Here is a 15,523-nt window from a genome sequence, read left to right as displayed (position 1 = left end):
GGAGAGAAACCCCACCAGACACCGGTGTCAGCACCTTGATCCTGAACTGCCAAACCTCCAGAGCTGTAAGAAATAAATTTCTGTTCTTTATACATCACCCAGTCTTGGGTATCTTGTAATAGCAGCACAAACAGACTAAGACTACGTCTAAAATCAAGGTATTGGCAGAGCCATGCTCCCTCTGAAGCCTCTAGGGAAAGGTTCTTCCGGCTTATGTAACCCCATGTGTTCCTTGGCTTATAGCAACATCACCCCAGTCTTTATCTCTGTCTCCACCTGGAGTCTTTCCTCTGTGTCTGCATGTCTCTGTGTCTTCACATGGCATTCTCCCTGCATGTCTGTCTCCTAATTTCCTCTTCTTGTAAGGACATCAATCACAATGATTCAAGTCCAAGCTAATGGTCTCATCTTAATGTGGTTAAATCTGAAGAGACCCTATTCCTAAAGAAAGTCACAGTCACAGGGACGGGGTGTTAGGACTTCAGTATTATCTCTTGAGAGTGGGGATACACTCAACCCATAGCAGTCTACCTTGTCAGTAAACAGACTCCATGTGAGGGTGCTTTGTGGTTTTCTCAGGGATGGGCTCATTGCTTCATTGCTGTTTTTTTGTTTTGTTTTGTTTTGTTTTGGTGGTAATGGGGTTTGAATTCAGGGCCTCATGCTTACGAGGCAGGCACTGTACCACTTGAGCCACTCCACCAGCCCTGTTCTGCATTGGGTATTTTCAAGATAGGGTCTTGTGATCTATTTGCTCAGGCTAGCTTCCAACATGATCTTCCTGATCTCTGCCTCCTGAGTAGCTAGGATTATAGCCATGAGCCACTTGTGCCCGGCTAGGAAAAGTTTTTTTAAACAGCATTCAAAACATTTCAAAAGTAGCATTCCCCAAATGGGAAGCATATTTCTGAGAGAAGAAAATAAAGAATTTTCCTCTCCTCAGTGAATCCTCTGCCATGATTTTACATAATGGGGAGGAGAAATGACAGGAAAAGAGTCATTAAAAGTAAATGTCTGTCCTTTTGTCCTAGAAATTGCAGAAAACAGCTGTCCTGTAAGTGTATTTGCTGACAGTTGAGGAACTGGAACTGGGTTGAGCTTGCCCCTCCCAAACTGTGAAGGCTGGAGAAGACACAGAAGAAAACCATTAAGGGTATGATGTGTGTGCAAAGACCAGCATCAACAACCAGGTGATTTTGTACTTTACCATCAAAACACACCCACCATGGGATGTGGGAGGAGATGAGCACCGAACCCAGACGCTGGAGTGGAAAGGGCATGGAGAAGGAACAGCCTCGCTGAACTTGGAGAACGATTTCTCTTCAGAAAAGTGCAGGATCTTGAAGGTTCCCCACATCCTTCTGCATCCAATTTTCAAATTCAATTGCAATTTGAATTTTGTTTTCTTCCCAGGTCCCACCCATCCATCTCTACAACTATTCATCTACCCATTTAACAAGAGGGATTGGATTTAAAGTCCAATCCCACCTCTATGTAACCCTAGACAAGTAAAACTATCTCTTTATGCCCTGGTTCCCTCATCTATAAAGACAATGGGGATAACTATATGGATCTATTCATCCCTTAGTAAACTTAATAATTATAAACTATTTTATTATTGTATTTTTTTATCATAGATTGTAAGGGTGGGTACAGTTTAAAATAAGACTTAGTTCTCCCTGTTGAAAACAAAGGAAGAGTCTTTTATACTCTCTTCCTTTTGTTTCAGAATCCCTTTCTTTGTCCTTTCTAAATGTATATAAATCTTTATCATGACTAATAAGCTCCTTGCCAGTCTCAGCTGAGGAATGTTTCTTTAAGGGCTAGGAGCCAACTTCTCGAAAGCTTTTTTGGAGGTTCTAGAGGGAGCACAGCTACTCATATACCCTTGACCAAAGAATGGTCCTCCTCTGTTGGAGAAAGGCATCCTCTTGGCCAAGGCACAATGTCTTCAGGAAGAACGCACGTGGAGCAGTGAGAGAAGGAGGGAACACTTACCTAGCCAGCCAGATCAGCTGAATCAACCCTGCCAATCAACAAGCTGACAGGTATCACAGTCAGATCATCCTCACATCCAGGAGCCATCCTTTTGAAATGTGATCATCAAAAAAGATAGTGTAGTTGCCTTCCAGTTCCTGTGGAAGATGGGGAGTGAGTTGAGAGCCTGACCGCAGCTGGCACCTTGCATCCATTTGTAAAACTACAGTAGACCCTTGGTATCCACAGGAGGAGGCTGTCCAGGAAAACCTGCAGATGCTCAGAGTTCAGTGCTGTCCTGCAGATACTTGATTCACTTTTCCCCAACACCACCCAACTTCCTCTAAAAGCATTTCATCTTTCAACAAATTTAAAATGTTTGCTTTACTACTTAAATTAAGCACATTCACTTTTACTTTGCTTTTTGGGCACCATTTACTTTTTGGGAGGCAGATTTTCACAAAATTAAGGGCAGAGAAACACTCAGCAGATCACACAACAATGCAAACACAATGGATGATAATGTAGAACTGACTGAAGTCTTCTCCATATCAACTGAACTGTTTAATGCATAAATGTGAATTTAAAAGTTTTAAAATTTCTTTTTATTTCAAAAAAATTTTGACCATACTTAGTCAAAACCACATGTAATGACAAATAAGGTGGTCTCGCTGTACTAACTATTATTAAGATATGAAGAGTGTGGAGAGCATGTCATTCAGGGTAACCTGGATCCATGTTTCTGGACTATGGTCACTCATACTTAGCTCAGAACAAACTACTTCCCTAAAGCAGAGTTGGTATTTTTTTGCCAACAGAATCATCTTTTATATTTATGTCTTTAAACACTTTATGCATTGCCAAGAGGTCACCACATCTAATCATGGATGCATTGAAATACTATTCAGCCTTAAAAAGTAAGTAAATCCCACTATGTGCAACAACATAGATAAATCTAGAAAACATCACGCTCAGTGAAATAAGCTGGGCACAATAGGTCAAATACTACATGTTCCTGAGGCAGGATTGATAGGATTAGGGGACAGGGAAATTAAATATCAGACTCAGGAGCCAAGATTAAAAAGAAATCACTGCAGTAGCAAAAGTTAAAGTAATCATTTAAATGCTCACCTGCATGCATTCCTTCCATTACACTTCCCTTCCATTTAAAATGTTAAGTGAGTTACAATTTCCTAAGGAAGTGATTTGGTCTCAAAATAGAAGGTAATTCTTTGACCCGAAAGTAATGCTCAAAGTCATGAGAATTAGACACCATATCACAGGAGCCTTTGATTGTCTCCATGTTTGAGTAAACAGTAAACATACCCCAGATCCATTGTCTCCCTGTTTGGGTGATAACATCCAAAGAGGAATTTAGCAAAATGATTGAAGGTTACCAGGTCATCATGTGTCTGGGTAAAAGTTCAAACTGGAATTGTTGTGTGCCAGTTTGAAGTGTTTCTGGCCAGTGTTGAGGCTCCTTGCTTTCACAGGCCAGGGAACTGTCTCGTGAGGCAGCTGAATGCTGAGCCAAAGCCAGTATATAAAGTAAGATTTATTAGAGAGAAAAGAAAGGCTACAGCTAGAGCAGTGCAGCAGAGCCCGGAAGCCAGTAACTCCCTGCTCAGGTAAAGGCTGGGGTTTTTATGGACTTTTTAACTCTGTGTTGGGTGGGTTTTTTTCATTGGCCATGGATTTGCAGCTTTCCTAGATGAACTGGTCTGTTTGCCCCTTATTGGGGGAGGGGAAACAATCTTGATGAGTATTTTGCTCATCAGCCCTGTGGCAGATCTATCAGACCCTGTATCTCCTCTTTAGGATGAGGAATGCAGATTTACAACCCCTTCTCAGGATGCAGGAATCATAGTGCTCTCCAGGGGTGATGGGATACTCACTTATCTGCCTTAAGTCTCCAGACTCAACAGAATGACCCAGCTTAAAGGGTATAAATACTTCTGGGCAGAGAATTGCTTTTTGAAACCCTAGTTCCCACCCTCTACATGTCACAGGATGTCACTCCTTCTCCACCCCACCCCCCTTTTTGGCAGTACTAGGGCCTCACACTTGCAAGGCAGGCACTCTACTACTCGAGCCACTCTACCAGCCCCTCTTTCCCCTTTTATTTCTCCTCGTTTTACTCTACTAATAAATCTTTGCTTATTAATCTCTTTGTGAGTTCTTCTCATTGTTGAATCCAAGACCCTCAGAACAGCCAAGTCATCAGGAATCTGAGTTTAGGATTCCCATCTATAATCAGAAACCCTTCTTGACCCAACCAAACCCTTTCTCAGTGATAACTGCACTTACATGAGGAATCTAAGAGAGTAGAATGATGGTTACCAGAGGCTGGGAGGAGGGAAAACGAAAAGTTGAGAAAAAAAGAAAGATATGAGGAGTTTTTTCTTCTTGGATAAAGCCAGCATGAGTGGTCTTCTCAATTACTACAACAAAGTTAGGATAAACTCTGTGTAACAAGAAGGCAGACAAGTCCTTCTTCTTGAGGACTGTAAGGAACTGCCAAACAAAGACCACACCATGTGTAGAAAAGAAAGATTTATTGAAGCACAGACTGCTGGGCTGCCCCTCTCAGGTTCAGAGTGCAGCAGCTTGGCTGGAATGGGTAGGGGGCTTTATAGGAGAGGCTACACCATGAGGGAGGGAGGGCGTTCCTCCCAGAGAACAGCCAGGCCACTGGTTTCCATTTATCTGTGATCGCCAGATGGAATGGGTCAACATTCCGTGTGGTTTTGCAAGCAGGGAAACAAGCAGGAGAGTTTTGCAAGCGGTCATAAATCAGGGGGGTCTGGTTTCAGTGCTAGTCTCTGGACCCTCTGCCTGCCCCAAGAATGCCAGGTACCTAACAAAGACTAGAGCTTGTTTATCTAGAGAACATGTGTGCAATGGGTTGTATTTTTTGGCTCTGTAGTGGAGGTGAGAGTCCCTTCTGTTTTCAGGATTGCCTGTGATGCTGTAGGAGATTGGAAAAACCTTTTTCCTCTGCCCTATTATGTTCTACAACTGGGGCCCTGTAAATTAGATTGACAAGACAAATGAACAAGAAAACAAATAGACATTTATTAACACGTGCATGGCATATACACACACGAGAGAGCTCAGTGAGGAGTAACTCAAAGGGTGATTAGAACTTGGACTTGTATAGCATCAGAACAAAAGAACCAGATGTTCACAGAGAAGGGACAAAACGAAGGAAAAGGGTTTTAGACTTTTAGAGCTGGCAAACTGTGGGAGGTAGACATCTGAGAGGGGAAACTAATGGAAGACAAAGGCCGGTAAAGCTGGTTATACAGATTTTCTAGTGCCTGTCTCTGGACTGATAAGGGTCTAGAGTTATCTCTGAGTGATGAAGAATCTCCAGGTAGAGAGGGAAGGGCAGGAAGTTTTCCTGGGCCTTCAGTCAAGGTCATCCTTAAACCACTGTGCTGTGTTTGGGAGCATTGGATTCTGAACCAGGGTTTATCACATTCTAGTTTAGTGCTTTTTCAATATAAAACTGCTTTGTTTCTGGTTGAGAGAAGACGCTGTTTCTTTTCTATCCCCAACACGACTCAATAAAACTTCACTAAGCACCTGCCTGTGCAGGGCACTGTCTTCCTAGTCACTGCAGTTGAGAGCTGGAGGGTCCCCTCAGCCCTTTTCCTGCCAGTCCCCAGAAGGACAGAGTTCTGCTTGCTTGCAGAGTACAGCCTGTGTCCTGAGGAGGCACCTCCCTCTCCTCTATCTACTTTCCCGCATACCTCTCTGTTCCTTTTGCTTCACCTAGAAGATAATTAAAAGATTTCTGCTCAGCAATTCAAGCTAATACTTACTAAATGCTTGCTTGAATTTACCTACATATCTTATTTAATCTTCACCTATGACCCCATAAAGTAGACACTGACTTTCTCACCATTTTACAGGTACGGAAACCAATGAAAATGGATTAAATAATTTACTCATGGTCTCATGATGGTGATGCAGCTTAGATTCAAACCCAGGACCCTGGGTGCCTCAAGTTCTGCCAGGTCAAACAGATGCAAGTCATGATGGAAGAGCAGAAAACAGGGGAGGCTCCTGCAGAAGGTGAACTCCCAAGGTTGTTGTGGCAATATATAGTCAGAGGAGAAACCAAGCGACACTCGGAGGAGTGGAGAACTCAGATTTTAATTTTATGCTAGTGGGCCCAGACATGTACCTGTGTCTGAGCACTGAACAAAGGAGTCACAGGATATTTAAAAGGCAGTGCAGGGCATCAGGTTACAAGGAATGTGCTCTCCCATAAATTAGGGGCTAGTAGTGGATTAGAGACCTAAAGTTTAGATAAGAACAGCAGGGGAGTCCTGCTTTGAAAAGTTTATTTACAAGTGGAGACAAAGGAATCCAGGAATGGGTGTTTATCTCTGCATGGTGCCCTTCACCTGGATCCTGAACTTTTGCCTGGCTCTAATGGGCAATTCCTCATGTTTTACAGCTCTGTCTGAGGTTACAGCTTTTAATTGATAGGTTACCATGTTTTACAACCCTGTTTCAAGGCTGTCTTCCTCTTCAAGGTGACACCCAGGAGACAGGCCAAGGTGGAAGAGGAAGAGGAAGATAGGGGGCATAGATGTTGAGTTAAGTGAGGTACACATGAGCAGAAATGAGGAAATGCCCAAAAGATAACTTCCCCCCTCTTTAGACCTGGAATTGTATAACCCCAGATGGCCATACCTTGGACCAACAATTACCTGCCCTACAGCCTCCTTACCTAGGCCATGTCTCGTATCAAGAACACACGTGTGTCCTGAGGGGTGTAACAACCACTATGTGACCTTCCACTGACTGCACTAAACTGGGAAGGGAAAAAGAATGAAATGTGCAGGTGCCTGCCTTCATCTTCTCAAAAGCCAACGCATGACTTCCCACACAAGGAGGCCACTACACATTTACCAAGTCATTTGGGGAGAGACCATAGGAGTGGCAGAGGCCTCAGTTTCCCACTTCCTAGTAACCCCACCTTGTTATATAATAAAAGTCTAAACCCCAAAGACTGGGAGGTCGTCAGCCCTTATCTGAAATGCCTACCTCATGTATTAACTGTGTGTCTCTCGCTCTCTTTTTTTTTTAGTACTAGGGATTGAACTCAGCATTGTGCATGCTAGGCAAGTGTGCTACTGTGAGGGGAGCAAGTAGCAGAAGTGACTTTACCTTAACCAAGGGAGACAGGGAGGCCAAATGTAGCTATAAAGAGTAAAGGGAGAGTTAATTGGAAAGGAAATTCACTTTCAGCATGTTGGGGGCAGGTCACTTCCTAGGAGGGGAGACAGGTTAGACTTTAAAGCTGGAGTATTTGTTAAAGCTTTGGGTTTGTTTGGTCCTTGGGATGATCCCCTGGGCTTGGGTCATTGTCTTGTGATATGAGAGAAATTACCTGTGTAAACTATTTACTATTACCTGTGTAAGCTATGTCCTGCTCTAACTGATACAGAGTTTCTGTTTGAAATTCAAAGGGCTGCTCCATCCAGCTCCTGGGTTTGGGCCATTGTCTGTTAAGTACACTCTCAGAAGTAAATTACTCTTAAGTAAAGAATGGATTCAACTTTAAGTAAGTAGCTAAGCTCAAGGCCAGGAAGAACTGACCAGACCTTCGTGAAATGTCCAGTTTGATAAGGATGGGGGTGGTTAGGTGGTTGGGTCCAGCGAAAAATCAACCAGATGACCCAATCACAAACATAGTTTCGAGGTAAAGTAGGTAGAGCCCTATATCACTCCTAGACTTTCTATGGCTTAGCTTTTTTTTGTCACTAAGCCCCTCCTGTGCAGGGAGCTTTGCTGTCCTTTCAATAAACTTTGTGCTTGCTTTACTCTTAACTCTTTAACTCTTAAGTTGATGGCCTCTTCAATCATCACCTTCACCAGGACACAAACCCAGATCAATCCAGTATTACTACCACTTGAGCCATGCCATAGCCCTTTTGTTTTTGTTTTGTTTTTGAGATATGATCTCATTACTGCCTTGGCCTCCAACTCTCAATCCTCTTCCTCCTGAGTAGCTGGGATTACAGATGAATACCACCACTCCTAGATCTGGGGCAGCATCTTAATCGTAGATGGTTGCACCTGAATAATGGTGGCACATCCCATCCCCTGGTACCATTTAGCTTTCCTTCTAGCCCAGGTCCCTGGCACCTTTCTCCAGAGAACCATGATTAAGACACTCGCCTTTTTCTCCAACTGGGGGTAGGCGAGTCTACCTGTCTAGGTGTCCACAGGCATTCCGAGCCCACCCACTTAACTCTCTCAGGGTGCTGAGAGATACATATGACACATCAGATTGGTCAGAGATGGAGTCAAGTCACAGGCGCACAGCCAGGAGTCACTCCTGGAATAAGGATGAAGGTCAGGCACTTGGCAAGGACATAATAAAGTACTTTTTCTTGGCTGCTGGCCTAAGAAATGTTGGTTGCAGATCCTGCTGGCCTTAATCCACTCTGGGAACATGTGCCAGGTGTTCTGGGATCTGGAAGACTTCCCATAAGAAAAGCTAGCATTTTAGATGTGACAAAGACTCAGGTACTCATTAGGTAAAAATAGACCATCTTTTCTTTAAAACGGAGTACTTTTTGGAAGCCCTGCTCAATTTCTAGTAAAAGTCAAGGGCATAGATACTCATTATATCCACAATAGGGTTTCAATAAGGACCATGACAGACTGGCCCCGGGCCAAACCCTCACTCACGCAGGTCTCCAAGCATCAACAGCAGAAAACCAGGAGAAATAATAGCAACAAATAGCAATTTGAAATCTAAATGTGGCCACGGAACCCAGCCTCAGTATGCTCCTTTGCCTTGTGATTGAGAAAACTTGTACAGCAAAAGAACTAGCACTTTTAGTTTTAAAAATAAGAAAGTTTTCACAAATTAAAATGTATTCAAATTGAAATCTGCTGAAATTCCTCCACCCTGAGAATAACAAAGTACCCCGACCTGGATCACTCAAACAACAGAAATTTGTTTTCTCGCAGTCTGGAGGCTGGAAGTCCAAGGTGAAGGCTTTGGAAAGGTTGATGGGTTTGGTTTCTCCTGGGGTCTCTTTCCTTGACTTGCAGATGGCCACATCTCACTGTGTCCTTGAATGGTCTTTCCCTGTGCATATATAGTACCTGTGCTTAAATTTCCTTTTCTTTTATCAGTCAGATCGTGACAAATAACAGTGGAGATTCTATTTTGGATGAGGGAGACATTTTAGAAGCAGATATCTGAAGAGGCATGAGAAAAAACAGAATTCTCAGAGAACTAACAACCCTCTCACCAAGATAAGAGAATTCAGCTGAAAGATGTGGGTGGCGGAACCCAACACCAGGACAAGCTGACCAGCCCTTCTCAGAATGTTTTTCAACAAAGATGTGGTAAGGCAAGTGGCTGGGTTTAGTGGGAAGTTGACTAGGCACCAACCAATCACAAATGTAGTAAATTTCAAGATAGAATAGTGGGACCTCAGCCAGGCAAAGCCCTGTATCACTCCTAGACTGCAGCTGTGCAATGGTAGCTTCCCTAAGCCCCTCCCATGAGGAAGCTTTGCCGCCTTTCAATAAACCTTGTGTCTGCTTCACTCGTGACTTCTTGTCTGGAGTCTTCATTCATCCACTTTGTCTGGACATGAACTCAGGATCAGTGATCTAGTATCAAGGCTGGAGTAGGGCCCACCCTAAGTCTTGTTTTAACCTTAGTTACCCCCTTAAAGACTTTATCTCCAGATGTGGGGGCTAGGACTGCAACATATATTTGGTAGTGATGAGGATGCACAATCCAACACACAATGCCCACAAACCTTTATGTGCAAATTTATATTGTCCTAAAATGGGTATCATAACTTGATTACTATTTTGTAACCTGTTTTTAAAAACTTAAATGTGCTATTTCTATGCTAATTAGACACAGAACAGTTTCTGATTGGAGATTGGTGCCTGCAGAGATATACTTGCCTCCCATTCCCATCTAGGACTGAATTAATAATAATCTTCCCCATCTTATTTTTTGAGACAGGGCCTCTCTGTGTAGCCCAGGATGGCCTTGAGCCCATGATCTTCTTGTCTCAGACTTCTGAGTGCTGGAATTATAAGCATGCACTACCACTCCCAGCAGTAATGCCCTCTTATCTGAGGGGGCTACAGATCCCCAGTGGATACCTGAAACAAAGTATAGTACTGATCCATATATATTAAAGAAATTAGCATATAACATTACATAGCATCTTATATAGCATTCATTATATAAGAATAACCAATGATAAAGTACAGTAGTCTTGTGGGAATCTCATACTGAGATACGGAACACTGAAGTAGTTTAGCAGGAAGCAACGTTTTATTGTGCTGGCACAGACTCAGGGGACTCGTGTCCAAAGGCTGAGCCCCAAGAACAAAGGGGTCTCACCTTATATACCCTTGGAAGCAGGTTATAGAATCAAAAAGCAAAGCTCAACCCACATATGGTTGCATATGACTTCATTGGCTATTTCATTCCGTTAGTGTTATGTGACCTTCTTTATATTTCAATTCTTCAAGTTTTATCTCTCTGCTATGCCATCCCTTACCCCTCCTCATTATCAGAACACAACCTGTCTGTTTCTCTTCTGGTCCTCCTCCCTGCTACATCATTCCCCCCCCTTTGACGCTCAGATCCACCTGGGGTCAAAGAACATCATCTTGATCTAGGGGTTTGTATTACCATAGCATCATTACATGTGCAGCCATTTTTCTTTCTACATTGGCCTCCATATAATGGTCTTGATGGATTGCAATGCCAGGGGACCAAGCAGGGTAATATTAAACATGCTTCCAGGACAAGGCCTATCACCCCTATCAGGGTTTTGAATCTGCCCAAGGCAGAGAACCATCCTCCAAAAAGGTCATTGGGAGTCCGTCCTCTCCAAGTGTGGATGGGGACATGGGCAAGCTTTTTCATTCTGTCTGTGATTTTTTTTTTCTATGACTTTTCCTTTAGCATCAATCTGTAAGCAGTAGTTGCTCAGGTTAAACTTTCCACAAACTCCTCCCTCAGAAGCCAGCAAATAGCCTAAGGCCAAGTGGTTCTGATAGATGCCATTGCACATCATAGTGCTTTGTTTTGCCAGAAAATGAAGGGCTCTGGCCATTTCAATAGTTATAATTTCAACAACAACCTGCAGCCAGATAATGTGGTTGGGCACATATATTGGGGTGCGATAGCCCCAGTACCAATCTTCTGCCCAAGTGGATGATTTGCTCAGGAGGCCATTTATTATCTTTCTAATCACCAATTTGTAAGGCACCCCATTTTTGTCTACTTAATCTTTATATATGGGGACTCCCAGTTTTTCACTTTGTCTGAGGGAAAGCACGAAAAAGGATGGTCTGATTGAGCCTAGCATGCAAGAACCAAACCAGCTATTAGGTAGCACCATATACACTTGTTTCCCACAGAGCCAATATAGCCCCCTGGGTGCCTGCCAATCTACATTGGCAGTAAGATTGTTCCAAGCTTTCTGGAGAGTATGGAAGTTAGTCAGTGGGTGAGGGTGAGGTCCGGCGTGGTTTGGGGCTCACCACCATTGAGTCTCTTGGGCGGTATCATTGTAAAGCTTCTGTCCTAAGCAAGTTAAATCTCCTACTGGGGTGGAGAGTTGGCCTTCTGGGCAGGAGATATAGTGATTCCCGATGATGGAAGTCTTCAGGAGCCAGACCCCTTTCCTGTGTTTTGGGAAAGCAGTTTTATTAAAAGGTTCCTGTGGGTCTAGCTCCCTTGCTTCCCAAGGCCAATGGTCTCCCGTGTTGGTCCCCCCACAAACATAACACGAAGTGACATTCAGTGTCTGGGCTATAGATTCGGCCAGCAAGAGGAACAAGTTTTTAGCCTTGGTAAAGATAGAAAATTCACTCCTCATTTCTTCATAAAAGTAGTGAAAAACTTGGTATGAGGAACTCTCATGGGTATGAGTTACTAATTTGAGGTACATCAGAGTCCTGGGGTCAAGGCCCTTTCCATCTATCTTTATGTTAATTATATGTCCTTGTTTCCAATCAGATGGCATAAGTACAGTGAAATTTATAGGGTTACAGGTACCAGGGATACAGTTAGGGACAGCTGTCCCCTTGTGAAGGAGGGCTGCATGTTTTGTCCTTTCCCATGTAGTCCATGAAACACAACTCCCAAAAGGGCAATAATGAGGATCTACATCATCACATGGCCAAGAGTTGTCTCCTCAGCACATATACTTGTCATTGTATATATGTACACATATATGTGTATATATTTATCATTGTATGTATAGGCTCTCTCCCAAGCTAGGCCCCCACAGCCACAGCCTGTACCTCCACATCCACCTTGGTCTATGGCCACACATGCATCAAAGAGCATTGACACTGGTTTATCAGGACTAAACACCAGGGTGTGGCTGACGAGGTTCCCAGAGTTGTGGACGCTCCGGACTCTAACCATCACTTCGGAGGGCAGTAAGTGAGGCTGAAGCAGATATGCTGATTACCTTGGCAGCACACTAAATAGGTGGTATGGTATGCACTAAATAGGTGCATGACCCGATGACAGAGCCTGCACAGGAATAGAAACTATGGAAAAGCAAAGTCCTGGTGACACTTCCTGCCCGAGTAGTATGTATACAGAGGTCACAGGAGGAGGGCCCCAGGGCCATGAAGGGAAACTTCATCAGTACAATAAACAGTAATTATGCATCCTGCCCAAAAGAGGTAGAAGAGAGTTAATAAAAACCTCTCACTATGAGTCCAGTTGGTTGTGGCGGTTTCTTTCAAACCTATGGTAAAGACTAGGGTGAGAACTACAGCAACAGATACAGACAAGGGGTGACAATGCATTACAGTGAAATAACTGGTATAGAAAGCAGTCTGTTGGTCCTGTTTGAGAGTCGACGCCTCAAGCTTCTGCCATGCATAGGCTAGTCAGCTTCTGGAGTGACTAGAGCAGGGCTGCCGCCCCATTGTTTGTGGTCTCCTGTTGTCTCCCCAGAAGCAGAATTCTGTCGAGGAAGTGTGCTGACATTCCAGAGTGATCTTACATGGTGAAGCTGGATCAGGGATGTATTCCCACTCAAGAGAAGCTGGCTTGACTTGGCTGTGATGGATCCAAGGAGCAATCTCTACTACTTTGTGATGGGAGTAGACAAAATAACATCAAAAGGGCCTCTCCAATGAGGCTTTAGTGTTGGACATTCCATTCCTTTACCCAGACAGCATCCCTTGGCCTGTAAGGGTGCATGGGAGTTGTCAGGCTGACAGGGAGTCTCTCCCAGCCCACTCATTGATTTTTGAGAGAGTCAACCTGAGGGCCTGCATCTGCTGTCTCAAGGAGAGGTCACCTATTTCCTTAAGTTTCCCCCTTATGCCTTTAAGGGGAGTGGGTGTCCATAAAGGAGTTCAAAGGGTGAGAGCCTTGTCTGCTTTGTGGGACCAGACCTAATCCTTAGTAATGCTATGGGTAATCATTGATCCCATTGCAGATGGGTCTCTTGACACAGTTTTCTTAACTGTGATTTTAGGGTTCTGTTTATTCGCTCCATCTTTCCTGAACTCTGCAGGTGGCAGACAGTGTGCAACTTCCAGCTATTAACTGTACCACCTCTGCCACAAAGGCTGTCCTGTTATCTGATCCAATAGATACAGGTATTCCAAACCCAGGGATGATTTCCTTCAACAGACATCTGGCCACCTCCCGGGCCTTTTCAGTCCATGTGGGGAAGGCTTCCATTTATTCTGGGTAGGTACAAACAAACACCAACAGATATTTGCATCCTTGAACTTGTGGCATTTCAGTGAAGTTCACAATCAAGTTTTCAAGAGGAGTTCCACCAACACTCTGGGCATCATGGGGCACTCTTGGCCCTTGTCTGGGATTATTTTTTGGCACAAAAAGTACATCTCTCACATACTGTCTTATTTATGCTGGAGAGCTTGGGGACATAAAAATGCTGAGCCAGGCTGGTCTCAAGGGCTGTTTGCCCTGAATGAGTTTCTTCACGGAAATGCTTGACAAATGTATACTCAGGTATAGCAATATGGCCATCAGCAAATGTCCACCATCCGTTTGGGAGAAAATTTCCCTCCTCAGTCTTAAACTGGGCCTGTTCTTGTGGTTCTTGTGTACCATGGGTCCCATTCAGCTAAGGGGCATGGGAACATGGCAGCCATCAGACCACTGGGGTTAGCCCTCTTGTGAGAGCCACTTGTTTGGCCTCTTTGTCAGCTTTCCAGTTTCCCCAGGCAATTGTTGCATCTCCTAGTGCCCACAGTAGTGTATAACTGCCACCCATTTAGGGGCCCACACAGCATCTATCAGTTCAAGGATTTCCTGCTCACACTTGACATTTTTTCCTCCTGAGTTAATGAGTCCCCTCTCTTTATATAAGGCCCCATGGACATGGGTGTTTGTGAAGGTGTATTTAGGGTCAGTATAAATGTTTACTTGTACTCCTACAGTGAGCTGGAGTGCCCATGTGAGGGCAACAAGTTTAGCCTTTTGTGCAGAACTCCCAACTGGCAGCGGATGAGCCTCAATAACTGAGTCCAAAGTCACCACCGCAAAACCGGCAAAATGTGTGCCATCCTGGACAAAACTGCTGCTACCTGTGAAATATTCAACATCTGGATTGCCAATAGGCTGGTTGGTTAGATCTAGCCAGCTTGAGAAAACCTCATCCATAACCTCTAAGCAGTCATGCTCTGGGGGACCCAAGTCAATTGGCAATAGAGTGGCCGAGTTTATAGTCAACAACCTCCAGCTGGATGCACGGATTTTCACATAGCGTACTCTGGTATTTGACCATCTGAGAGTCAGCCAATAATTTCTCTTATACTTCATGAATGTTAGGATGGAGTGAGGGACCAGGACAGTGAGTTCTTGCCCCAGGGTGAGCTTGTCTGCTTCTGCCACCAGGGCAGAGGTAGCTGACAGAGCATGCAGGCATGGAGGCCAGCCTTGGGAAATGGCATCAAATTGTTTTGACAAGTAATCCGCCAGACAGTGCCAAGAGCCCAGTAATTGAGTCAGGACCCCAATATCTGTTCCCTTTCACTCATGGACATCCAAGAAAAAGAGCTTCATCACATCCAGCAGGCCTAGAGCAGGGGCGTTGGTGAGTGCCCTTGTGGTTTCTTTAAAAGCTTTCTCTTCTTCCCTCCCCCATACTAAAGGCTCTTGTTCTTCCTGACTTGTGGCTTCATACAGGGGTTTGGCCAAGAGGGAGTAGTTAGGAATCCAGACTCAACAGAAACCTGCAGCTCCCCAAAACTCTAATTTGCCAGCAGGTCTTAGGGGCTGGAATGGAACATACAGCCTATTTTCTCTCAGGGCCAAGCCTGCATTGCCCCTGGGACAAATGAAAGCTGAGGTATTTGACAGTGTCTTGGCAAATTTGGGCCTTTTTTCTAGAGACCTTGTATCCTTGTATCCTGCCTCCCATAAAAGACAAAGGAGAAGGTGTGTCCCTTCCATACAGTCCTCCCAAGTTAGTCCAGCTAGCAGAAAGTCATCTACATGTTGGAGGAGTGTGCAGTCATGCTGGTT

General features: G+C 44.2%; 1 protein-coding gene across 4 annotated transcripts in view; it reads left to right on the top strand.

The window, feature by feature from the left end:
* Positions 1-15,523, top strand: part of LOC109700001 (polyphosphoinositide phosphatase) — a 328,419-nt gene that overhangs the window by 168,791 nt on the left and 144,105 nt on the right. Inside the window, exon 23 of one of the 4 annotated variants that reach the window (XM_074077001.1) lies at positions 1,032-1,221. The exons of the other annotated variants lie outside the window; for them this stretch is intronic. Within the exon in view, the coding sequence (XP_073933102.1) occupies positions 1,032-1,071 (40 nt within the window). The 3' untranslated portion in view covers positions 1,072-1,221. Of the gene's footprint in view, positions 1-1,031; positions 1,222-15,523 lie in introns of those variants that run through there. 4 annotated transcript variants of the gene reach the window in all.

Source organism: Castor canadensis, chromosome 1 (assembly GCF_047511655.1).
Source record: "Castor canadensis chromosome 1, mCasCan1.hap1v2, whole genome shotgun sequence".
Taxonomy (NCBI): Eukaryota; Metazoa; Chordata; class Mammalia; order Rodentia; family Castoridae; genus Castor; species Castor canadensis.
The sequence above is the reverse complement of the archived record's forward strand: the minus strand, read 5'-3'. Positions and strand labels throughout refer to the sequence as shown.